Genomic DNA, 26,973 nt, shown 5'->3' on the forward strand with positions numbered 1-26,973 from the left:
AGTGGTTGTCTTTGATACACTGTAAGCTCCTAAGGGCTCCTCAAGTGCCTGGACTATGTTTTTTCCCCCTACCATCCTATTTTCGAGGCCTGGCAAGTAATAGGCACTCAATAATTGTACGAATAATTATGTGATTGGATGAATTAGCATGGTTAGTATATGAATGAATATAACTGGGTTAGGTATGGAGTCGTTCTCTATGTTTTAGGGTAGATCCAAATTTAAGGGGAGTTGAAGTCTGAAGCTGAGAATTTCTAGTGAAATGAGAAGTGCCCCAGAGCCAGGGCACACAAATGGGAACCCAAAAGAAAACAGCCAGTTGGCATTTGATTTTTTTGGCTATTGGTTGGATTCTAAATATTGCCAGCTGCTCCATTTCAAAACACCCTCCTTTCTTGCCTTCCAGTGTTTCATACTTCCTGGTTTTCCTCTTACCTTTCTGGATACTCCTCAGACTTCCCTTGCAGACTCATCCTTCTCAATTGGAATTCTAAATGTTGGACCCCACAGCTCAGACCTGAGCCTCTTCTTCAAATCACATTCAACCCCATGGCTTAAACACCATCTATATGCAGAGGACTCCTAAGTTCATATCTCCAGAATTCTCCTCTGAGCTCCAAGACCCATATATCCAATTGCGTATTTGACATATTCATGTGGACCTGTAATGGTCAAATTTAACATGTTCAAAATGGAGCTTTGATTCATGCCTTCTCAATCTTCCCCACCTCAATAAATGACACCATCTACCTAGTTGCTCAGGTCAAAATTTACGAGTCTTCATTTCTTCTTCTTCCTCATTTTCCCTCTACCCTCCTCCAATCAATAATTTCACCACCAAAGGTGCATCACCTCTCTGTCTCTACTGCTATTCCCCTAGTCCAAGCCACTACCATTGCTCAGCTGGATTACTACTTATTCTTCCACCTAAAGTAGCCCCTCCTTGCTGTGGTTACTTTCCATCACATCACTCAATTTCTTCCCTTCATGGTACTTATCACAGACTGAGTTCCTGTGTATGTACTGAATTTGTTATGGTCTGTTTCTCCAACCAGAAAGTATACTCGGTGAGAGCAGGGCCCTATCTTATTCACTTCACAAATATTTATCATAGGCCTATTAAACTTCGGTTCCTGTTGTAGGTGTGGTATGGAGACAAAGTGTGTGGCAAGAACTGCCCTTCAAGTTTGAGAGGTATAGACGGATGGCAGAGCTTGCCTGGGCCACAGACCCCCGAGTCAAGACTATGGAGAGTAGATGCAATTGTGCCTGCTGACTTGCTAGCAGATGTCACAGTGTGAGGTGTGAAGCAAACAGGAAAGTGTCATGAGACTAAGGGTTGGGGTCAAATGGGATGACAGCCCCAAATCCTTCAAAGGATCACAATATCCAGTGAAGCTGCTTATGACCCACAAATGTCATCACAGGAAGTCCCCTAAGGAAATGCTTGCTCTTAACCCTGATCTCAACACTTCAAAACTAAAAAGAAGAGGGACTATAAAAGTCCCTGGAGCTACAAGCTGGGCTACCACTGGAAGAGTAGAATATGAGACCAAAGTGTAAGATGAACAATACTAAGTCTTAATCAGAATGAGACCGAGATGCTCATTTCACATTTATACCTAACAAGTTGAGACCGATCTCCCAACGTAAGTGCATTATGACAGGACTACAGGGAGCTCTGAAAACATATAGCAAGGGAATCTAAGCCCATCTGGGGCTCAAGGAAGGCTTCCCCAAGGAAATGTTTATGCCGAGGCCCAAGGGATCTCACTTCTCCCTTACGTGCACGTCATGTTCCCCAAGTCCCAAACAAGCCAGGCGTTTTCACCCCTCCCTACATTTGTAGTGTTCCACTCACCTGGAGTGCTCACTTCCCTTCCCCAGTACTCAGTGTGGCTAACTCCTACTCATATTTTCAGTTGCAAGATCGAAACTTCTGCCCAAAGGAGGATTAAATCAGTCCCCCCATTGAGCTGTCCTAACACTTGGGTACACCTTATGGGGACTCTGTGTGTACTTGCTTGTCTCCACCACTATCCTGTGAGCTCACAGTGGCCCAAGAGCCTAGCACGAAGGCCAACTCAATAGGTGCCTGCTGAATGAGGAAACAAAGATTGAATTTTTTAAAGGGGTGAGCGCCAAACTGTGGGGAGTAGGGGAAAATGATTCAAGACACCGGGGTGAGCTGAGCTCCCTGGAGCGCTGTCTTCACAGAACGGAGTCTGGGTCAGGCTGACGTAATGAGCGTTTAGAAGAATCTCAATAGAAATAGGTCAGTTCTTTCCTATGTCTTTAAGAACTAGAGGCTTCGTTTCCGCGCCTGCGCATTGAGAGAGTAAACACCTCTCTTTTTCACCTTCCCTCCCCCCGTTATCCCCATTGCCCGAACCCGCTGCGGCCTCCTCCCATAATTCCCTTCTTCGGGTGGGGTAATGGTCTGTCCCCGGGCGCCTGCTTTGTTCTGGAGGGTGGCGAGCATAAATGGTTCATCCTACTGCCTTCATTACCGTCCACTTTTCGCGTCTCCTCTGTTCTACTTCCCCCTACCGAATGAAGCTCAATAGGCTGGCCCAAAAGAAGGAGGGGGAGCGGGGCTGAAGGGACCGGTCTGAGCCGGTCTCTGGCGCAAGCGCAGTGCGGATAAACAGGAAGCGGGCGGCAGCGGCAGCCGAGAACTAGGGGCTTGGTGGGGGAAACAGCGGAAGAACTACGATTGTCGAGAGAGCGACAGAGACTAACCGAGGACGAGAAAAGAAGCTCTGGCCACCTGTCTCAAGGGACCGAGAGGTTGCGGCTTCGCTCTCGGCTTAAGCTTCCGGCTCTCCAGCTTAGGCTGAGGCAGCGGCTGACAAAGGGCTCGCTCCGGTGCCGCCGCCCTTCGCATCCGGGCATTCGGGTCCCTGCGGAGAGGGAGGGGGAAGGGCAGAGGGGGAAGGGAAGGAGCCGGAGGGCCGTGCGCTTGGAGCGGAGGCTCTCTCCAGCGCTCCGGGCCGGCAGCCCAACGGACGGAGGCCGAAGAGGACTAGCAGAGGTGGCGGCTGCCGGGGGCAGGAGGATGGTGCAGAAGGAGAGCCAGGCGGCGCTGGAGGAGCGGGAGAGCGAGCTCAACGCCAACCCTGCAGTCTCGGCGGGGGCATCGCTGGAGCCGCCGGCGGCTCCGGCCCCTGGAGAAGACAACCCTACCGGGACCGGTGGAGCAGCGGTGGCCGGGGCGGCAGGAGGAGCTCGGAGGTTCCTGTGTGGCGTGGTGGAAGGTGAGAGCCCCGGCGCGGGCTGGGCACGAGTTTCCTCCCTCCTGCCTCGCCCCAGTACTAACGTGTTCTCTTCTCGTGAGGGGGTGGCGGCAGTGCTTTACGGGGCTCTGAAAGGGTGTTACTCCCTTGGGTCTGAAATCGGACCATGCTAACACGGGGGGACAGAGGCAAGACAGTGAGCAAGTCTTCCTCACGTTTTTAAATGGCGTCGAATTCCCCTCTGGCAATTAACGAGCCTGACCCCACCCGCCTTGGGCTTGGAGCCTGGCGTGCTCCTGCGGAGGCAGGCGTTGGGAAGGAGCCTAGTGCTAGCTCTTGTTTTATACGTGTTTGTATCCTGGGATCTTATTCCCTAGGGTGGTCTGCGTTCACACGGGAAAATGTGGACAGCGCTGCTGTCCCCACCCTTGGGAAAAAAATAGTCCGCCCTGATGTGCTTGTACTCCTGGAGTGAAGAGAAGCAAGCCCAGGAGGCCTCTAGTTTTACGAATTCCTCGGTGCTCAGAATTTTTTTGCTGGCCCGTCACCACCCCCCACCCTTTGAAGATGCATTTGCAGCTTAGAAAATTGACCTTTGCCCACTACTGTGCTTTGCCCCTGAGGGCTGAAGCTTTGACTTGAATACCTGAGATACGGAATTTTAATTTCGTGACTGCAGAAGAGGTTTAAAAATGCCCTTCTCGCCGCCGCCTCATTTCCATTTAAAAGGAATGATGGGCTTTTGGGTAGTTGTGGAAAATGACTAGGAGATTGTATTTGTGAATATAATTTGTGAATATAATGTACAAATAATTGGCCGTGCTGTCTATGGAAGCATGAATCAGTTGCATTATTGCTCTTTCCTTGAATGCAGCATATGTGTGAAGTATTTTGGCTGACCCAGGCTTTCCTAGCTGTCTGCTTTATTAGTTCTATATGTAATGGTGTGCACAGGAGTATCAGTGTGTAAAAATGAAGTCTTTATAAAAAACGAAAAAGATAGGGAAAAGGAAAGAGGGTTGCCCTCTTGGTTGAGAGACTCGTATTTTCCAGTGGTGTCAGCATAGAGTATTCATTTGCAAGTTGGGTGATGGTTACTGTATTTTAGGTAAAGTTGAATTGTAGGAGACGACAGACTAATTTTCAGTAAGGAGTGAAATAGTTCAGCACCGTTAACTGTCTTGCAGAATTTGGGGGAAGACAGAATGGAAAAACAGTTTTATATTTGATTGGAGTCCAAGTTTATGCAAACTTGATTGCTGTGTGTGACTTATTTGTTGATATATTTATTGGGCTTGTTTTAGTGCAGGGAGATTCTAGAAAAAGAATCTGTGTTTTGTCATCAGAGATCTTGGGTGGAGGGTAGGAAAGGAGTGCTGGAGAATACAGAAATTTTAGAGCTAGAGTGAGTAAGGAAACTTGCCTGTCCATTAAACCTTCAATAATTAGGGAGAAAATCTTGTTTTTCAGAATAGTATCGAAAGGGAAATACTTAGAGAATAGAGTTGTCTCTTAAGAATTGTCCCTCCCATTTCATTGTGGCTAAGCACCTGATTTTTTTTTCTCTCTCTAAGTTGGCACCATTCCTAAAATGAACTAGGTATTGCCAGGATTCCTTTTTTATTTTCTTTTCCTCGTTAACCTTTGTGTAAGAGCACAGCACCCTCTTTGTGATGCTAATTAACCAAAACCTTGAATTTGAGTCTCAAATGTTAGACACTTGAAAAATGTTTCTTTTTTATATTGAAGCAGCTCTAAAGCAATGTTTAATGCCTATTCCTTTAAGAGAAATATCATGCTAAGTATTCTAGGAAAGTTATAAAGACTTGTATAAAATTTTTAATGTTTTAGTTAAGATCACCCACCTTAAGAGGGTAATCACGTACCTAAAAGAGGGTAACAGTTAGTTGTCAAGTTTGAAAATACTACAGTTTCATACATCTATTATGTGGTGAATTTTTTTTTTTTTGGTCTGTCATTGTCCTTGTTTGTGGTGCTGAGTAACCATCTTGTCTAGAGATTGGAGCTTAATACATGTCAGAAATTTCAGTTTTCGGTTAGTCCCTTAAGTAGGCAGGTAGGTAGGTGTGGAGGGGGCGCGGGGAGAGAGAGAAAGAGTGAGTGAGTGTTAGAGCATTTTGTATTCAAAATGCCATTTTAACCATCTTCATGGTACTCTTGAGAGTACAACCTTGAGAGGTTGTCCTTACCTCTTAGAGATGATTAGAGGTGGAAAATAAAGGTTAGGCAAGCTGTAAGGTGTGATTAGCAAACAATGAGCTCCAAATACCAGTTTGGTGATTATACTACTACAGAAGGTCATCATTCTGCAGGTTTGTTTCCTGCAATGTGCGTTGCCGGGGACATTCTGGAGAAAGTCGTGTTCTTGAATTTTCAATTGTTCGGACCTTTGCTCTGGAATTGAGATTGCTTGAGAGTTTCCTGATTGGGCCAGTTTGAGTTTGTTGTGAATGTAGTTTAAGGAACTTTTATTGTATCAGGAACTTAAAAGTGATCATAAAATTTGGTCAATCAGATTCTTTTCCAATTCTGTTCCTGATTTTGTCCCCCTACCTTATTTCCTTCCCCTCCTTTAAAAGCAGTTTAACTCTCCTCCTAGGTAGTAATTGTTATTATTAGCAGTTTTGGATTACTTTGCTTCCTCTTCCTCCATTGTAAGTGAGATAATCGTTTAAAACAGATTTAAATATATTTGGTCGTTTTTTTGGCAGTGAAAAAAGGTGATGTTTAGCTGTTTTTAAATAACTTTATCATTTAAGTAATATGTGTTCATGGTGGAAAAATAAGAAAATTTACCTAAGCAAAAATGAAATGAAAATATCACCACCAAAACACACCTTAATGTTTTTAAATTATCTTTCAGATTTTGGTGTATTGTTCACATTTTATGCAAAACAGGATTGTATTGTGTATGTCTTGTAACCTGCTTTTCTCAATAAACAGCTTTTAACACATTTTGAAACTTGAAAATAATTTCATTCTTACTTTGAATATAGGATTTTATGGAAGACCTTGGATTATGGAACAGAGAAAAGAACTCTTTAGAAGGTAAATTTTTTTTTCTTTTAATTTATTGGGGTGACAATTGTTAGTAAAATTACATAGATTTCAGGTGTACAATTCTGTATTACATCATCTATAAATCCCATTGTGTGTTCACCACCCGGAGTCAGTTCTCCTTCCATCACCATATATTTGAGAAGGTAAATTTTTATTATATGAAGGAGAGTCTTAAACCATTAACATTTTTTGTTTGAAGAAATACTAACACTGGGGGCAGCCAGATGGCTCAGTTGGTTAGAGCATGAGCTCTGAACAACAGGGTTGCCGGTTCAATTCCCGCATGGGATGGTGGGCTGCGCCCCCTGCAACTGAAGATTGAAAACGGCAATTGGACTTGGAGCTGAGCTGCGCTCTTCACAACTAGCCTGAAGGACAACAACTTGGAGCTGCTGATGGGCCCTGGAGAAATACACTGTTCTCCAATATTCCCAATGAAATAAATTTAAAAAATACACTGATTAGGCCAGGTGCAGTTTGATGGTTTCTCTCATTTGCAGAAGTTGGTTTTTTCAATCTCTTCTTCACTTAGACCCCAGTGGTTTTCAAACTTGACTGGGGAAGCTGAATAGATTTGGGGCTTCTCCTGCCTCATTCAAAGCTATTGTGTTTTTAGTTAAGACTTGAATATGTTGACACTCCTTGTAATATTTTTTATAATTGTACTGGATTACAAAAAGGTTAAAAACTACTGCACCCAAATATTACTAGCTTTTTAAGAGATGGAGATGCTCCAAGAAAAGGAAAACTTTGAGATTTATAGCCTATCTACATGTTGCCTGTTCATACATACGTAATTTTCTTTCCCCTGAAGGCTCCAGAAATGGGAATTAAATACATACTTGTACGCCCCAAAAGATGACTACAAACATCGGATGTTTTGGCGAGAGATGTATTCAGTGGAGGAAGCTGGTAACCTTTTTCTTTTTAATCTGTAGATTCAGAATACGTGTAGAAAACAGCTGTATTTTAAATGTAGTTGTACAAAAATTTTCTGAAGTATTTTTTTTTTCCACTTTTTAGGTAGTTTCCTTCTCTTCTGTCTGGTAACTCGGTGTTAGTGCAAATTCAGAGTGGTACTAACTGCACAGCCATAGTATGATTCATGGGTGTGCCAGTCTAACTCAGTTTTGTGGTCATAAATTGTACTTGTTAACTTCTGCCAGTGGCCTAAACCGGGCCCCTGGACAAAGGTGCTGAAGCAGGGCTAGGCCTAGGGCAAGAAGGCAAGTGAGGCACCCATCTTGGGCGCAAATTTTTTGGGACTCAAAAACAAGTCAGTAATCGGGATAAATAATATCATATGCAATTTTTTAAACCAAAGTTAATGCAAAAAAAAAGAAATCCATGAACAAAACAAAATTTTAAATAAAGACAGAATTAGTATTACTAATGCGTACTTTTGCTTCAGGCTCAAGTATGGTTTGGTCTTGACCATTTGATTACTATTACTGGTCCTGTTTTTATTTAAAATAAAGACCTCATCCTGGTCCAGGCCTGTACTGAAGTGAAAAGCCATAACAAACTATCCTTGCTACATGTGTTCTTACGTTGAGTTAGTTATATAAAATTTGTAAAGTCATACATCACAGAACCTCCTTGTAAATTTGACAGTGGTGCTTTTCTTTGAGAACTTGAGTGAATGGGAAAACATTTTCATACTTGGAATTAAATGGTAAACACATGTAGCTAATGAGATACTGGTTACAGAGGCCAGCCAAGGCACTGAAGGAAGAAAGTTTTCTTAAATTATGAAGAAACGATTAAAACTTAATCCCATCTCCATTTCTTGTTGTAGTTTACTACTTTATATAATTTAAGTGTCTCTTTAACTTAATTATTTTCTGGCGATGCTGGCAATGAAATTTAATGTGATCCATAATCAAAATATAGTCAAAATGACTATCTTGAGTTACCGCTGAAACTTACTTAAAGATATGTCCTGTGATATGGAATATCACAATTTGCTCACATTTTAAAAACTTAAAATCTGTAGTGAATATTTTTCCTGTAGTTACAAAGATGAGAGGTCAGGATTGTTTAGGCCATCACTTAACCCCGGTTTTAAGAATACGTTTTTCTTTTTATTGTCACACTGAACATGACAATTTTGTGAAATTTAAGGGACTTCCTTTCCTTACTCATTGTAAATTGGAGAAAATGACCTCTTCAGTTGAAAGGTGAAAGTTCTTTGTAGTTTTCTGTGCTGCTTTCTAAAAACATGGACTCTGTTCTTTAGAACAACTTATGACTCTCATCTCTGCTGCACGGGAATATGAGATAGAGTTCATCTATGCTATCTCACCTGGATTGGATATTACCTTTTCTAATCCCAAGGAAGTTTCTACATTGAAACGCAAACTGGACCAGGTAACTTCCTTACTTTTTCATTACAGTTCCCTGAATTGGCACTTGAAATTTTCTGAGTTACTTTTATGATGTTAAAAGGAAACCAAATTCATACTTTTTGTTTCTGTACATATTTTTTACTTTAATGCTTTTGATAGAGGAGTATTTTCTAAAGTGAGCTACTGGAGGTACTAGTGCTTTTCAAAGTTCACTTTGCATAAGAACTGCCTTAAAGGAATGCTTAGAAGTGATGCTTAAAAGAATGCTGACTAATAATCTCCATTCCCAGAGATTGTTATACTGACATGGGGTGGGGGCTTATCTCAGAAACTAAGTGATCTAGAACCACATTTTGAGAAACTGTATGTACTATTAGGTGCTCAACGAAACTTGTGACTGAGATTATAGAAACAGGGTTTTACCTGTTGGATATCAATTTCTTTGGTTATATGGACAAGAGATGTAATTCAGTCTGGAAATGATTAGTTTCCCAAGATGAGAAGAAAAATATACTACGTAAACATGTAAACTGTTGATGAACCTGATTGAAGTTTAAATTCTACTTAACATAAAAGCTGCACAACTTTTTTTGTAAAATAAGTTTGCTGATACATATAAATATATGTTTTTTTAGGCGAAAGTTTATATTACTGGTGGCATTAAAATGGCTGGTAAAAAATTTAAGATGGTTAAATTTCCATGAATACGCTTTTAAAAGGTTATTTCCCTATTTGATCAAATTCTACTATGTTCTTTCAGATTCACGGCCTAGTTAGGTTAATATGCAGAGATTAATTAGGATCAGTGTGTCTCTTGGGACTAGAACAGGCCTAGGTTTACTTATCGTTCATGTTTTTGTGTTTTTCTGACAGTTTGGTCTTTTATAATTAGCAGCTAAGGTGGTAGAAGGATAGTCCACATTGTAGAAGCTTTGTTGGAACATTGGCATATTGCATTCAAACCCAAATGAAAAATGGGTCCCCAAACTGTTTAGCTGTTTAACAGATAATGTAAAAACAAATTTGGCTTTGAACATTTTACCAAGGAAATATTTGACTCTTAAATATAATTATTAAGTGTATACTTTAATATTTGGAATCCTGTATTTTTTACTCTGAGATGATAAAACCTCTTGTTTTCTTATCCTAGGTTTCTCAGTTTGGGTGCAGGTCATTTGCCTTGCTTTTTGATGATATTGACCATAATATGTGTGCAGCAGACAAAGAGGTATTCAGTTCTTTTGCTCATGCCCAGGTCTCCATCACAAATGAAATTTATCAGTACCTAGGAGAGCCAGAAACTTTCCTCTTCTGTCCCACAGGTATTGTATATAATAGCTTTATATTTAATTAGTCTTGAAATGCAAACTTGTAAAGGACCATGTATGGGGCTTTATTGTGCAATTCCCTCTCCCTTTGGCATATAAAGGTAGGAATTCTTTTTCTAGAAGAATTTTTCAGGGTCTTACGTTGGAGAAATTTTAGTGACTAATAAATGACAACTGAATAGGCAAAAGAATTTATGTAGTTTTTAGTACTGGAAGTGCAGTAGTCCCCTCTTTATCCACGGTTTTGATTTCTGCAGTTTCAGTTACCCGTGGTCAATCACAGTTGGAAAATATATATGCTAACCGCCTGCTAGTCTCTTAGTTGTCAGGTTATCTATCAGCTTGATTGTTGTGGTATTACAGTGCTTTTGTTCAGGTAATCCTTACTTTACTTAATAATGGCCCCAAAGTGCAGGAGTAGTGATGCTGGCAGTTCATCTGTGCCAAAGAGAAAGTGTAAGGTGCTTCCTTTAAGTGGAAAAGTGAGTGTAATACAGTAAGATATTTTGAGAGAGAGGCCACATTCACATTTATTACAGTATACTATAATTCTATTAGTTATTGTTGTTAATCTTTTACTGTGTCTAATTTATAAATTAAACTTTATCGTAGGTATGTATGTATAGAGGAAAACATAGTATATATAGGGTTAGGTACTATCTGTGGTTTCAGGCATCCACTGGGGGCCTTGGAACATATCTCCCCGCAGATGAGTGGGGGACTACTGATATATGAGCATTACATTTTCGGGATTAAAGGAGGGATAGTATCAAAATAGAAAAAAACAAATTTACACAGTGTTTAACGTAGTCACTTCTCATTTCTTCCTACTTGTTCCTTTTTTCTACCTATGCATCTCTGTATCCTTTATCACTCTTCCCACTCCCAACTGAGCTCTTACTTTCAGAAGTCAGCATAGAAAGCTTAATAATTTTTCCTCACCTGCCCCCCATTTCCTTCCATTGAAAATGTTTTAGTCTCTTTCAGTTGCCTCTTAAAATTTGGCTTACAAGAAATTTTCCCCAAAATTGACTTGTTCAGGAAGAGATAAATAAGTTCTAAGAAATTTTAGACTGAATTTATTTAACTTTGTGTCTATGTCTGTCTTAGAGTGTTGTGAGCTGTGAACTGTATCTCAGTGGTCTGATAGTACATGAGTACTCAAATAACGTTAGGAAGATTACACTTGGAGTTACTTAATTAACTATAAGTTACACTGTTGTTGCAGTTGAATACTGCTAATAGTCATGGTCATAAGGTTGCTTTCTTTGTTGCGATATTGTCAATTCATTCTATTTGGCCGCTGATACTGAAAAATGTAGACAATTCAGAATTATGTAGAAAACGCTCAAATTTTTATTTAGTAAACTTGTATTTCTAGTGATCTTAAGGATTGATCTAGATTACTATTGGAAAAAGATCAGATTTTACTGACTTTTTTAATTAATTGATTCTTAAATGAACTTACCACTTGAGTTTACTTCCTTTGGGGCATGATATGGAGGCTTTTTATCATTTGGATGAAAAAAATTTAGAATTGGTAGATATTTTTCCCCCATTCAAAAACTCATGACCATTTCACTCCTGACTCTTTACTTATGTTCCCTCTTACATTCAGAATATTGTGGCACTTTCTGTTATCCAAATGTGTCTCAGTCTCCTTATTTAAGGACTGTGGGTGAAAAACTTCTACCTGGAATTGAGGTGCTTTGGACAGGTAAGTCTTTAAGATTTATATAGTGAAACTTTAAGACCTAGAGAAATTGGTTTTGGTTAATTAGATACTTTTTAAAAAATAAGCCTTAACCAGAAAACTTGATTAAAATTCTCTTTCTTTTACAAAGTATACATTCTTCACTTAGTATTAAAAAAAAAATCTTTGAGGATTTCCAGTGAACCTAAATATAATTTACTGATAAATAATAGATCTATGGGGAACTGGGCTAAAGGGTATTGATACTAGCTCTAAGAGACTGTTCTATTTTATAAAATAAAAGCTGTCATGCTAGATTGACAGCTAGTAATCAATGAACTGTATTAGCTTTTATTCTAAGAAGTAAGGGCAGAAACCCTCCCAGAGTTTAGGTTAATTTGGGTTTGTCTAATTAAGGGTATACTGCGTTATAATGGAGAAATAAATTGTTATACATGAAAATTTCTTATTAGCATATCAGTTTGAGGAAGCTTGCCCAAACCTTAAATGTTTATACCTTTTGAATACTAATTCCATTTCTAGAAATCAAATCTGAGGAGATAATTGGGGGAAAGGTGAGTAAAAAAAACGTATTGCTGCGTTATTTTAAAAAGAGAAAATGTTAGAAAGTATACATATAACAAGGAATGTACAATAGAAAATTGTATGCAGTGTATTTTGAAGAACCATGTGTGGGAGTCGTAACAAAAAGTCATTATTTCTAGGTCCCAAAGTTGTTTCTAAAGAAATTCCAGTAGAGTCCATTGAAGAGGTTTCTAAGATCATTAAGAGAGCTCCAGTGATCTGGGATAACATTCATGCTAATGACTATGATCAGAAGAGACTATTTTTGGGCCCATACAAAGGAAGATCCACAGAGCTCATCCCACGGTTAAAAGGAGTCCTGACTAATCCAAATTGCGAATTTGAAGCCAACTTTGTTGCTATCCACACCCTTGCTACCTGGTACAAATCAAACATGAACGGAGTGAGAAAAGATGTAGTGATGAGTAAGTAGAATACTTAATGCTTGACCTTGGGAGGAGAGCTGGGGTTAACTAGAGCCATTGATTGCAAGTAAGTATTCCTTTGTCATCACAATTTTAAGTGATTTTTTTTTTAAGGTGTGTTTAATTCTATGAATGTATACGAATGATGGAAAAAGGGCTGAGTGGCTTTGGACAAGTTACTTAATAACCTCTTGACCTCAGTTCTCTGTTTTAAAATGTGACTTAGCCTTTGAAGTCTGAGTACTAGACTGATTAGTCTTTTAGTGTTCCCCTTATCCCTAGAATTCTTATTCAGTTTGTGTTTTCAGGCGATTTTATTAAATGGGATATTTTAGATGACTAGATATTCTTGTCTGAGTTACTTCATATGTCATTTAGATTCAGCTTATATTTATGGAGCATACTCTCATTTTTTAAACATTGGCTTACTAATTTCTTAATTTATGAAAAATTCCTAATTGATTTTCGAGTAAGAGAATGCTGGCTAGTTGTTTATTTATTAACATTTAAAAACTTGTTGTGTGGCAAGTGCATCTTCCTGAGCACTAAGGGTGCAAAGAATAAAGTGTTCCCAACTTTTGAAGAACACAGTCTGGTGTTGGATAAAGCATATAGGCAGCTGTACTATAAGTGCTGACATAATTATCTGCAAATTGCCATAGGAACACAGAGGGAGTGATTATTTCCCATAAGCAAATTTGGTGATAAGAAACGATTTTGTAGGGGAAGGGATACTTAAACTGGGTCAAAGTATGAATAAAGTTTGTTGGGGATTAAAGGGTTGGTGGACTGGAGGTGAAAACACTGGACACTGAAGTTTGAAGTTATTTGAATTTTGGCCCATTTGGGGGTATTGAAATAACCCTTGGTGGTGTGTAGTTGCATAGTTGTATTCTGTTTCTCAATTGTGTACTCCTACTTCCAATTCTGTTTATTAAATTAATGCTTCCTTTTAAGGCTGAGTCATTACTCTCCCTCTCCCCAATAAAAACCACAAAATTAGGGATATAATCTCAATCCTCTCTGTATATGTGGCACTTAGCTCCTACCTCTTTTAAGGCAGAGAGCATTAAGGACTAGTAGACATTAGGGAAACTAGGCTGTGTGCGGGGAAATAAGAAGGAAAGCTAAGAATAGAGAGGGTTTTGAATACCAAGCCAAAGAGTTCAGACTTAATTTTTTCTACCACCATCGTGGTTCAGAGCTTCATTATGTGCTTATTATCTGTGCTCACATGTAGGTTCTCTAATCGATTTTTCTCTTTCCCCCTCAGTACATTTTATTTGCCCGTTTTTTTCACAATTATTTGCCCATTAAGTTATAAGCCCCTGAAGGGTAGGGAACGTTTTCTTGATGGAAAGCTTAGCGCCTTTAACCTTGCATTCCCAACAATTGGTATTCTGGACATTTACGAATGACTTTTCCAGTGATTGTAAAATTCGTGTTCTTTATTTCAATTGGGATTTTTACATTTACCAGTGCATTTAGATACCTATTCTAGGTGAAGTTACTCAGTGAAGGGTCTTGGTTGCGTTTGCATTTTTGTGTTTGTTTGTTCTGGTTATAGTTCTTTGCTTCTCTGTACTATAACTAGTGTTTTGCATTTGTCCCTCTCACTTGTCAGGATGCTTTTGTAATCACACTGTTTTTGTACTCTCACTTTTTTTTGCAGCTGACAGTGAAGACAGTACTGTATCTATCCAAATAAAGTTAGAAAATGAAGGCAGTGATGAAGATATTGAAACTGATGTACTTTATAGTCCACAGATGGCTCTAAAGTTAGCTTTAACAGAATGGTTGCAGGAGTTTGGCGTACCTCATCAGTACAGCAGTGAGTTTTGGCCATTCTTTGTAAGGGGGTTGGAGCACATGGGTGAGTCATAAAATAAAGAACATTTGTGATGCGCCTTACCATAGGCCCACCAAGCAAAATGAAATTTAGGAATCTAGAGAGAAATAATGTTTTTGAAATCTTACTTTTGGTCTTAAATAGTTTTTTCTTGATGGAATACTAATTGTTTAAAAAGTATATTTTGAAATAATTATTTAAGTGTTTTTTAAATACAGATCTTCGAAAGAGGTGTTGACGTGTTTAGGGATGTTTATCACCTATTTCTTCTTTCCCCACTTCCCTGGTAGTTTTAGAGAAATTCCACTTTTCTCAGGGCTCATATTATTCGGAAGCTCAAATTGAGGTTCCCGTTATAGATATGATAAGAAAACGTTTTTCTAGATCTCATTTGTTCTTTTTCTAATGCTGATTATCTGTGGTAATTTGTTTTTGTAGGTAGGCAAGTTGCGCACAGTGGAGCTAAAGCAAGTGTAGTTGATGGGACTCCCCTAGTTGCAGCACCCTCTTTAAATGCCACAACTGTAGTTACAACGGTTTACCAGGAGCCCATTATGAGCCAGGGAGCAGCTTTGAGTGGTGAGCCTACAGCTTTGACCAAGGAAGAAGAAAAGAAACAGCCAGATGAGGAGCCCATGGATATGGTAGTAGAAAAACAAGAAGAAACAGACCACAAGAATGACAATCAAATACTAACTGAAATTGTTGAAGCTAAAATGGCAGAGGAATTGAAACCAATGGACACTGATAAAGAGAGCATAGCTGAATCAAAATCCCCCGAGATGTCTATGCAGGAAGATTGCATTAGTGATATTGCCCCTATGCAGACTGATGAACAGACAAACAAGGAGCAGTTTGTGCCAGGTCCAAATGAAAAGCCTTTGTACACTGCAGAACCTGTGACTCTGGAGGATTTGCAGTTACTTGCTGACCTGTTCTACCTTCCTTATGAGCATGGACCCAAAGGAGCACAGATGTTACGGGAGTTCCAGTGGCTTCGAGCAAATAGCAGTGTTGTCAGTGTCAACTGCAAAGGAAAAGACTCTGAAAAAGTGAGTATGCTTAATTTACTTGCTTCTCTAGCCTGGATGGTTCCCCTGCTGATGATACGGAAGATGTCTTATTTAGTAGTACACTGGTAACTGGCAGAAAATTGGCCACATCTTAGAATATGTTCTGTCAAGTGTATGTGGGCTCTGCGGAATCTGGTACATACACTTCAATAGTTTGACCTTCTAAATACAGATGAAGGGGAAGTCAAAGTTGATGATTTTAGGAATATTTGTTAGTTTGGGCAAACATAAACTTTTATTGCTTATCTAAAGAGTTTAAGCTCAGTGATTCTTTAATGTTTAGGATAAATTTCCCACACCTGGTACCAAAACAGCTTAGTTTATAATTATGTTTTAAATTATTGTGTTAAGCTTGCAATTTTTTTTTAAGTCTTTTTATTGATCTTTAACAGATTGAAGAATGGCGGTCACGAGCAGCCAAATTTGAAGAGATGTGCGGACTAGTGATGGGAATGTTCACTCGGCTCTCCAATTGTGCCAACAGGACAATCCTTTATGACATGTACTCCTATGTTTGGGATATCAAGAGTATAATGTCAATGGTGAAATCTTTTGTACAGTGGTTAGGTAGGTGCACCAGGAATAATCTCTTCTCAGATATATTGTCCCCTACAAAAGACAGATTATCCCATAGGGAGAAAAACATTTAGGGAATTGGCGAATTTCCAACTCTGTTTTAATTCTTTGCCTAGAGTTCTTTCGAAGGTGTAGCCATTGTTGCAGACTTGAGATGCAAGTCTCAGTACATACATTGAGCACATTGATTTTTCTCCCTTGGGCTAATTCAGCCTAAATATCTTGAAAATGTATTAGAAAGTACTGACTTTAACTTGCTCTGACTGAATGCTTCCTGGATGGAACCCTGTATACCACTTTTATCTGATTTGGAGATGAGACACTATGAATTGTGACTGTGTAAGCTCTCTGTTGCTTGCTGTGTCTTGATAACATTAATGCTGTGTTTAACAGAATTGCCGAAATGACATAAGGGGCCTGGCAAGAGGAAGCCATCCTCCCAGCCCTGTGCGCATGCGAGCTTTAGTGGTGGGCTATTCTGGTGCTACTTGGTATTGTTTCACCCAAGGCTTTTCCTTTATCTCTCTACCAAGTAATTGGTTTTAGCAGGGGATGGAAATTGCAGTCCCCTAAAAACTCTGTTCATTAATGGACTTTACAATGTCTCCTTTGAAAACTGGTTTTTTTGGGGTAAATGTTCAAACTTGGTAAAAAAGCACCAGCATGGCCAAGTTTCTCCAGGGACTTTATTTCACTTTCAGGTTATCAATCCAGCTATAAGGAATATGTAATGGACTTACATACAGCACACAGCAGGCAGCAAGGCTAACTGACATGTCATAGTTTTCATAGTAGTCACAAACACTGTAATGGGTTACATGGTCTTGATTGTGAAATAGATGTGTGAGATACTGTGAGCTTAGATTAAGGAGTAGTAGCAATGAGATTTCTCACTTTCTGCCTGTATACTTTGGGCTCTTAAATATTAAAAATAATAATAGTTTCCCTGTGATACAGCTAATTATTAGCAGCTAAAAGTAGTCTGTGTTAATTTGAAAATATAGAACTTTGGGTTCCTGTACACACACATACTGTACACACATACACACCCACACACCCCCACACAGACACACCCACACACCCCCACACCCACAGTAGGTAGAGAGAAAATTTTGACCTTGTTTAAAGGCTCCAAGATACCTCTTTTCTGTGATAGATGTCTGCCCTTAGGCTCAGGAAAAAACTTCATGTTGGTTGTGGGATGACAACAAATTTCCTGGCCAGAGGGTTATAATTAACCCTTATAAAGATTTAAATCTTAAGTTTCTACTCTGAGATCTGGATTATTGAGCTTGAGAAAGTGTCACTTAAAACATTTGATATGCCGCTTTCAATTCAAGACTTACTAAAAATTAAATTTATAATTATACAGTGTTTTCTCTCAGCCTTTACCTCTGTATATGTACAATTATGGGGCAGCTTTCCAAAATTGTATAGACAGCTGTTGTATAAGTTGAAGGTCAGAGCATCTTAGAAGTTTTAAATGATCATCTTGGCATCTACATCACATAGCTTTACAAAGAGCTCACCGCAAGGAGAGTATTTTCATATTCTGTAGTAATTTCAGGGAGTTACTGATTAGAACCCTTTGTTTTCCTCCTCTCCAGTCCAGCTGGCATTCAGTCCTTTAAAGAATGTGGCTATGCAGTACTTTTGATTACTAACGACTTCTATTATCTTCTTCCCCATTGTGTACAGATGGGAGAATCCTCAGCACAAGTGTCTACTGCTATTGGATGGACAGCGGCAGATGTTCACAGCGCGTCATGATTAATTAGTTTAAATTGAAAGGTTCTATCTGTGAGGTAGCTCAGGTAGCTAGATTTAAGGGCAACAGGCATGAACTGAAGTCACGTTTGCGCAGCGACTGAGGCATTAACCATGTTTTCATTTACACAGCTCTTCGTACATGCAGCTTTTTATTGTAATAGTTGGAAGTGCTAGTTATGTTGTAGTCTCAAAGTCTGGGGTAGGGGAAATTGGCTGATCTTAAAGTTTGAGAGGTGTTGTTTTTTTCTTGCAGTGTAAATTTACACTGAGCTATGGAATGGGGCGGGTTTTCTTGTCATAGCCTAAATTTTGACCCTATTTCATACTTATTTTACAAATGCTACATTATACATGTTTTTCAAAAGTACCCCTACCCCTAAAAAATGACAAACCTGGATATAATCTCTTAATGGGCCTGAATTGTCAACCACAAAAATGGATTTGCTTTGGGACTGTCCGACTAGCACACTGTACCTTGTGTTGATGAGACTGTTAACTCGCACAGGAGGTAGAATGCTGTCTTCAAATGGAAAAGAACTGTATCGCGCTGCTTATCTTGTCAGAAGATTAGGCAGGGGATTTTGATTTGGCCTCCAAATATTTGCCTTTAATTATCTTCTCTTGTTAGCTGCCTTTATTGCATATGAAGTTCGTTAAGTGGTGAACCTTAATGCTGACTTCTGGACCTCAAAGCCTGCTACTCTATGCATGTGTTCATTGCACTGCAAACAAAGATGATAATGGCCAATCGGGAGCCGGATACTGTCATACTCTTAAGAAAAGTATGACTTAGTGCTGAACAAATTAGGAGCATCAGTAGGCTCTCCTTAGTTCTCAGAATCTTGTCAGACTGGTATTATCACTAGCCACGTCTGAATTTGGATTGTCCTTATTGGGGGGAGGGGAGAATTCTCATTGTGTTTTGTTGCCAACTTAGTGTACAATTTATGTATTCTGCTGGCCTTAGTTTTCTGACAAGATTAACCCCTTTTGCCCCCTTTTCCCTTTCCTGTACCCTTCTTCAAAATGTAAAATGTGACTTCAGACAAGTTTAATTCCTTCATGGGCTGTGATAATAAAACGTCTCATCTATCTCATTTCACTTTATAACTAATTTCACTACAGAGCTAGCAGCTGGCTTGATTTTTACAGCTGTTCCTAGGGAATATATAAACTTGACTCAAACTTGAGACTTTTACTGTCCTTTCAACAATTAAAGAAAGGTAGAACTCTTTAACAGTGATTTTTCATTAATCAGAGGAAGGATCATCAATATTGAAATTCCATTGTGAATTTTAAAAAATTATTATCACAGCCTTGCCCTGAAACCCTGGATGATTATTGTTAGAGAGCTATTTCCACAAAGTGTTTGTTAGTTTGTTGGACGTTTGAGACCCCAGGAAATCCCCTTTCTCGTAACGTTCTCCGCTTGGATCTGATCTCAACAGGGTGTCGTAGTCATTCTTCAGCACAGTTCTTAATTGGAGACCAAGAACCCTGGGCCTTTAGAGGTGGTCTAGCAGGAGAGTTCCAGGTATCAATATGAATTCACAACTGAATTGACATTTTCTTTGTTTTATGAGAAACCCTATGTTGCGCATCAGATGGCTGGAAGGATTGGTCTGCCGAAGGCTTTCTAGTCCCAAATTCAATTTAGTTACATAGCTGGATTTTAAATCAAATTTTCCTCCTCTTTCACAGTAATTTCTGAAGGAGATGCTGCCAATTCCCCCCCGCGCCTGCGAAGCGCAGCGGCTCTAGGTATACACTTCACATTGTTTCTTTGCAGGTCGCACAGCATTTTAATCTGCGCCCGCAATGCACAATGCGCGCATGCTTGTCTGCCAGTGGAAACTCCATGAGCAAAAGCGATGAATAATTATGCAAGTGAATGGTGAAAGGGCTTTTGGATACTCTTCTAATTATTTTATAAATAAAACTTATATGTGAAAAAACAGCCTATTAATGAAAATGTGAACAAAATATGAAACTTTCTTGGTGTTAGAATTTGTTCATGGACTTTTCAGGTATTCTACTTTTCTCCCCCCAACAGGTGCTCTGCTGCGCACAGCAAACTGAAGCGCATTGCTTTGGGGATAAAGCGTCTCCTGGACAGATAACCCTCTTCAGACCAAACCTCTCCTCCTGACATTCTGTTCTGCCATCTTTTAGTAGAGAGATGGTATATATAACATTGGTTAAAAAAAAAAATTGTCATAATTGGAATCTATTTATTTTTTTTACTGTAAATTTAAATCCCTATTTACATGCCACTAAAACTATGTTTGGGTAATTTCTATTCAAAAGCACTCCCCCTCCCCCAGCAAAGAGGTATTTATGTTAGTAAAGCATAGTATACCCCTCTTCTTTAGGTCTGCCTGCAGTAGCCAGTTAATATTAAGTTGGTAATCTGCAGTGCACACCCATGTAAAGAAATTGATATTTCCTCAACACTAATCCATCTCCTTTTTCTTTCTTCACACAGCGTTTACTGCCAATTGATGGGGCAAATGATCTCTTTTTTCAACCACCCCCACTGACTCCTACCTCCAAAGTTTATACTATCAGACCATATTTTCCTAAAGATGAGGTAATTGTCTACCTACCAGCTTGGTGTATGGTTATGGTGTACATTACTACTATTCCTTTGAACTCCCTGGTTAAAAGAATCAGTTCTGTGTCTTAACATAGGAACTTTAGATGGAGAAAGTTTACTAAAATATTGAATATGGGGGATATTTAAGGAAGAGCCTAAGGAGTTCAGATTCCTAACGTCTTGTGCTAAGTTCTTTAATTCCTCCCTTAAAAAAACCAGATGAAATGTATTCAGTTAAAATTCCTAAATAATTAGTGTGTCTAAATGACATGTTGTCCTTGGCTGATTTTCTCCAGCGTATTTGTATTCTGTAATTTTTGGTTGTGAAATGCCTACAGGCTATTGACAATCAGCTACAGAAAGCAAGCCTGTTTCAAGACAATAACATGTTTAAAACATTTTGGGGATAGCCCGTTAGCTCAGTTGGTTAGAGCGTGGTGCTGGTAACACCAAGCCTGCTGGTTTGATCCCGGCATGGGCCACTGTGAGCTGTGCCCTCTTTAAAAAAAAATGTTGATGTATAGGAAACAGACAAACTCATAGTGCGGGATTTTAAATCTACTGCTCACTCTGCCTAAAACCATCCCCTACAAAGTACTTCTCAGTACTTATAACTGTGCTGCTTTCTTCTGGTTTTACAACTGACTCAGTGAATAATTTTTATTTACCTATAACCATGTTGCTATAACCATGTTTACAACTATGACTCAATGAATAATTTTTATTTAACAAAGCCAAGGTGATAATTATGAAAGGCCAGACATTTTGTTAGTCTTAGAAGTCCAGTCTGACTTAATGTCACATTGTTGTTAAATTCTGTTGCCATTTTTCTTGATGTGTTGCTTAACTAGACTATATTTTCAGGCTTCTGTGTACAAGATTTGCAGAGAAATGTATGACGATGGAGTGGGTTTACCTTTTCAAAGTCAGCCTGACCTTATTGGAGACAAGTATGTGATGAGTGTTTGGATTTGTTGGATTTGGGAGTAGACATTTCAAAGCCAAGTTTAGGTTGAGGGGAGGTGATGACTGGAAATAAATATAATTTTATAGAAATCCCACTTTAATTAAAATCTGAATATTAACGTGTACATTTCCAGTGTCTTTGTACACCAAATGTAGTTTCCATCAGTTGTCGTTCAAGTGCATTTGGCCTTAAATCAAAGAGGTTTGATGTTTTGTGTTAGTAACTTAAAACTCACTCTGGCTTCGCTTCTTCTGAGCAGGTTAGTCGGAGGGCTGCTTTCCCTTAGCCTGGATTATTGCTTTGTCCTAGAAGATGAAGATGGCATATGTGGTTATGCCCTGGGCACTGTAGATGTGACCCCCTTCATTAAAAAGTGTAAAATTTCCTGGATTCCATTCATGCAGGAGAAGTATACTAAACCAAACGGTGACAAAGAACTCTCTGAAGCGGAGGTAATGCACAGGTTTAGAATTATACTATGGTAATTTTTTCTTAATAAAGTACTTATTAAAATAAAAAAAGTAAGTAGATACATCTTAAAATCCCGGTGCTTTCTAAATTTATTGCAAAAAAGAATCCTTAGGGCTTATTCTTAGCATGCTATTTTCCGCTATTCCCTCGTTGTTAGGACAGTTTTTGATTGTAATATTTCCTCAAATAAAAACGCAATATAGACAATTACAGAGCCTTTCTTTTCCCTCCCTGTTTTGAAGCATCAAATTTAAGGATGTTATGGTCTCTTTAGGTAATTAAAATCTCATTTGCTTGGTTGTCAGGACTCTGACTTGCCTTCTCAGTAACGCATTTCTTACTGTAATTAAACAGCAATAGAGGTGATCTCTGAGAGTCTACTTTTTGATAGGAGCGCTGCTTTTTATATGTCTGTCCCAACTTGAGTGAATTTTTCCTCTAAAATAGTTGTGCTCCACATTGGTCAACTAATGATTGTTTTTGGTTTATACATCAGCATATGCATTTTTAAAAATAGTTCTTTCTTAAGGATAATTTTTATGTTCACTACATTTCAGGTATATATATTTGGACTCTTGTGAGATTGTCTTTTTTGTTCTATGTTGCTTCTCTTCCCCTTTTCTGAAATTCTCTACTCCTCTCCCATCACCAGTATACTCACATTCTCTCTGTAGTGTTTTATTATTTTTTACCGTCTGCCCCTAGCCAGATGACAGTGTGATAAGAGGCTGGTTTGGAGTGGTCTCACTTGGGATTATAGTGACACTGCGGCATGCTGGTGAATGAGCTGTTACTGTGCTGCTGTTGATATCTGACAGTTACAGTTTGCAGGATAGGAACGTGATAAAGAATGACCAGTGTGTCTATTAACAAACTACAAAATACGATAAAATATACATAATGAAAGTTACCATCTTAACCATTTTTAAGTGTATAGTTCAGCAGTGTTAAGTAAATTTACATCTGTATGCAAGCCATACAAACTCTTAAAAAGTTTTTTGAATAAATTTGATTTACAGAAATTACAAAGATAATACAGAGTTCCTCCTATATAACCTTCACCCATTTTTGTTTTGTTTTTTTATTAGTTTCAGGTGTATAAAACAGCATAATGATTAGACATTTATACCTCTCACGAAGTAATAACCCTCCTCCTAGTCTACTACCCTCTGACATCATATATAGCTGTTACTATACCATTGACTATATTCCCTATGCTATACTTTACATCCTGTGACCATACACACACACACACACACACACACACACACACACACACACACACACACACACATTTAATTATAATTGACATTCATCAGCTTCAGGTGTATAGTGCAGTGGTCAGTTCACCAATTTTCTACATTTGTCCAAGTCTAAGAAACCAACTTGGTTATATTACTATAAATTTCACACTACTCACTAGATTTTCCACTAAAGTTATTTTTCTGTTCTAGGATCCAATCCAGGATACCACATTGTATTTAGACAAAGTTTTTAAAAGTGAAAAACCTTCAGTTAGAATTATGAGCTAATTAATTCTGCATGTGATAATTATAGAATGACTGGAAGAGTTACTGAATATTTGTTTTCTTTTCCTGTTGCTGAGTTCTATAGTTGGGATATAGATGTATATATATAACCTATATATATACTAAAAGTCAAGAGATTTTAATTTTTACTACTGAAAGTCAAGAGATTTTAATTTTTACAGAAAATAATGTTGAGCTTCCATGAAGAGCAGGAAGTGTTGCCAGAAACTTTCCTTGCCAACTTCCCTTCTCTGATAAAGATGGATATTCACAAAAAAGTAACTGACCCAAGCGTAGCCAAAAGCATGATGGCTTGCCTCCTGTCTTCACTGAAGGCTAACGGTGAGTACATATTTGTGGAGTTGCTGGTGTTTGGGATAGATGGGGACAGGACTATATTTTAGGATAAAAAAATAGAGTGAATCCACATTTCCCTTCCCTACCACCATTTATGGTTTGACTTCTGAATTGTTGGTTGTGTAAGAATTGCATTTATATTAATCATTGAAAAATGCTGCTCTTTGACACTGAATGCTTTTGAGCCCCAATTAAATGAGAAGTGAACACATGAGGTTATATTTATTTTGCCAGGAGATTCATAAGTGATAGTTGAAAATTAAATGAACCGTGGGCATTTAGGAATGCAGAGTGACCAGTTTTTTTAGTTTATCTAAACTCAACCTTCAGAAATATTTTGCTTTATGTTAGTGGTATGAAAACTTTCTCTGAAGGGCCAGATAGTAAGTACTCTAGGATTTAAGAGCTACATAAGGTTTCTGTTGCGTATTCTTTTAAAAACAACCTTTTAAAAATGTAAAAAACTGTGTTTAGCCTTGGGCAGTACAGAAGTGGGTGGCTTGTTGAGCCCTCATTAGAGGGTTGTTGATACATGAGAATGCACTTATTTGCATTTTTATATCATTTGAGCCAGTGGTGTCCCTTTGTGGGATAATTTAAACAACTCTGTCTGAAGAAAGCATAATTCTCAGTATTGTGCTTGGAACTGAATCATGCAGGTGGTATATGAGGTATGTCTTAGAATTTACAACACATTCTGGTTATATTGGCGTATGACATAGGCTGGAATAGGCTCTGCCATGTGGGCCCTACAGTGGTACTTTATTTTATATTAAAACAATAAACAGGTATCCGTTGCTTTGAGGTTTCTTACAACCTCTTCCCCAAAAGATTTTTTTTCTGGAAGAGTTTCACTCATGGTTGAAATTCTTTTAGTTGAGGTATATTTGACAGTTAAGAATTATATATATTTAAGGTATACAGTGTGATTTGAAATACATTGTGAAAGAATAACTACATTCAAGCTCGTTAACATGTCCATCATTTAAGACAGTTATCACTACAGTATTCAACATTGATGAATATTAATATTTGTTGAATATTATGAATTTTTAAAATTGTGCATGAAATTTAGGGGCTGGCATAGACAAGCTCTACTGTCGTCTATTTGAATATTAAAGATCAGTCATGATTCATGTCGATAGTTTTACTAATGAAGTGACATTCATATTTTTAATATTTGTTTTATTTCTAGGATCCCGGGGGGCTTTCTGTGAAGTGAGACCAGATGATAAAAGAATTCTGGAATTTTACAGCAAGTTAGGCTGTTTTGAAATTGCAAAAATGGAAGGATTTCCAAAGGATGTGGTTATACTTGGTCGGAGCCTGTGACATTTGTTGGCACTATGAACTGTCGGAAAGTCTCTTAACTTCACCTGGTGGGTGGTGGTTGGGGTCTTCATACAGTTCAGCCTCTGGAGCGGCAACAGATCAGCCGATTGGGATTGGAAACAAAGACGACTATGTAAAACTCATCATACTTGGAGACTACTCACTGGTTGAAATAAGATAGTATTGCTGCAAATTCTGTATGGAACAGATGTGGGCCTCATTTTTGGGTCTTGTGTTAGGTGCCAAGACCTCTTACATGGGCTTACAGATAAGGTGTCTCCAATAAATGTAGTCAGCACTGTTTTCTGCATCCAGTGTGATTGCATTTCTCACCTAAGAGTAATCAAAACCATTTGTCATTCTCCTTAGCTTATTGAATGAAATGCCTCTTATTCTTTGGGGACATGGCAGAGATGAGAAAGATTTAGTGGGTTTCAGAGGCTTCAATTTGGGGCAGTTTTTCTGCTTTTTGTAAAGCCATGGCCAGTTGTCTCCTGTAGCGATGATTGGTTCAGGCATGTTGTGTTTCGTAGGGACAAATGTGCAGTTGTTTGTGGCAAAAGCCTAAAAATGATAAACTTGTAAATTTTTTGTATATAAGCTGTGATCTGACTACCTTTGTGTTTACTGTTTTTGTAATTTTTTTTCATTTTGAAAATGAAAGGGTGTGGTTCAGGATGGCACTTTGAATAATGTAAATCAGTGGAAGGTGGATTGTCTTTACTTTTTTTTTTTTTAGAAGTTTTATTATTTTTAAAGTGCCTCCCACCTAGGGCTAGGCCATGACCACTTTGGGTACAAGAACCTAACTTCATAGGAGTAATCTGTTGCAAGTGCAGTCACTTCTAGAAATTAACCTCAATGCAGGTCAGCATGTGAAATGTTTTGACATCTGTCAAGTAGGGTTCAGGGACTGATTGGTCCCATTTGCCCTCAGATCAGTTGTCCTGTAATTTCAAGACCTGTCACTACTGGTTTTATTAAATCAGAGTCTTTAATTCTTGCATGTTTGTATCTAATTTTTAAAAGAAACAAAGAATGAGCACACTTTAACCAATGATTTATGGTTACCTTTTTTTCTTTTTTCTTTTAACAGATTCTGAAAGCTTCATGTATTTTAATTTAGATTTGGTGTTTTAAGGGTTCTGAGCATGAGGCTAGCAGGTAATCTGCAGGATTCATTTTTTTCATCATGGCTGGCTGACTTCTCCATAGATTCATAACAATATTTTGTTATCCTGCTTCCTTGCAGTTTTGTATCAGCTGTTCAACTTTGAGCTGAGGGGGAAAGGGCAAGGAGAAGAACACTTGAAACACATTTTCCTTCCTAGAATTCCTTCAGTGTGGGCTATGAGAGTCTTCAACAGTGGTACCTAGTGGTACCTAGGGACTTTCAACCAAGGCCTGTGAGTGTGCACTGAATGGATGAGATAAAGGGAGGGAAGGAAGGACGTCGCCTCATTTTCAGGATAGAAACCTTGAACTGACAGGATATGATATATCGGAAACTTGGAACCAAGTTTGCGTTTTCAAGGGCTGATGTGTGAAAGGAGTATCTCTATAATTGTTTTAAATGGCTTAATGTCACTTGGCTTTCTCTTTTAGGTATATTTTGTACACTAGTGGACAATTCAATTCTAGCATTTTATCTGGAGGATTTCAGGGTCAACCTATGGAATCAGGATTTTTAACAAGTTTGCTTGTGGCATTTTCTTGTCTTTTAATCACTTTGGCTGGTCTTCTGGTCACAGATGCTA

General features: G+C 38.7%; 1 protein-coding gene across 1 annotated transcript; it reads left to right on the forward strand.

Annotated features, from left to right (window-relative positions):
- The first annotated feature begins 2,623 nt into the window (after positions 1-2,623).
- On the forward strand, positions 2,624-25,662 carry OGA (O-GlcNAcase). Its single transcript, XM_033129813.1, has 16 exons — positions 2,624-3,257; positions 6,254-6,305; positions 7,132-7,229; positions 8,557-8,687; positions 9,816-9,987; positions 11,612-11,710; positions 12,412-12,696; positions 14,369-14,527; positions 14,984-15,597; positions 16,011-16,185; positions 19,413-19,498; positions 20,450-20,554; positions 21,425-21,510; positions 21,787-21,979; positions 23,710-23,869; positions 25,080-25,662. Exons 1-16 carry the CDS (start codon positions 3,059-3,061, stop codon positions 25,214-25,216), a joined length of 2,751 nt encoding a protein of 916 aa, XP_032985704.1. The 5' UTR covers positions 2,624-3,058; the 3' UTR covers positions 25,217-25,662.
- Positions 25,663-26,973: the final 1,311 nt, after the last annotated feature.

Source organism: Rhinolophus ferrumequinum, chromosome 16 (assembly GCF_004115265.2).
Source record: "Rhinolophus ferrumequinum isolate MPI-CBG mRhiFer1 chromosome 16, mRhiFer1_v1.p, whole genome shotgun sequence".
NCBI classification, from domain to species: Eukaryota; Metazoa; Chordata; class Mammalia; order Chiroptera; family Rhinolophidae; genus Rhinolophus; species Rhinolophus ferrumequinum.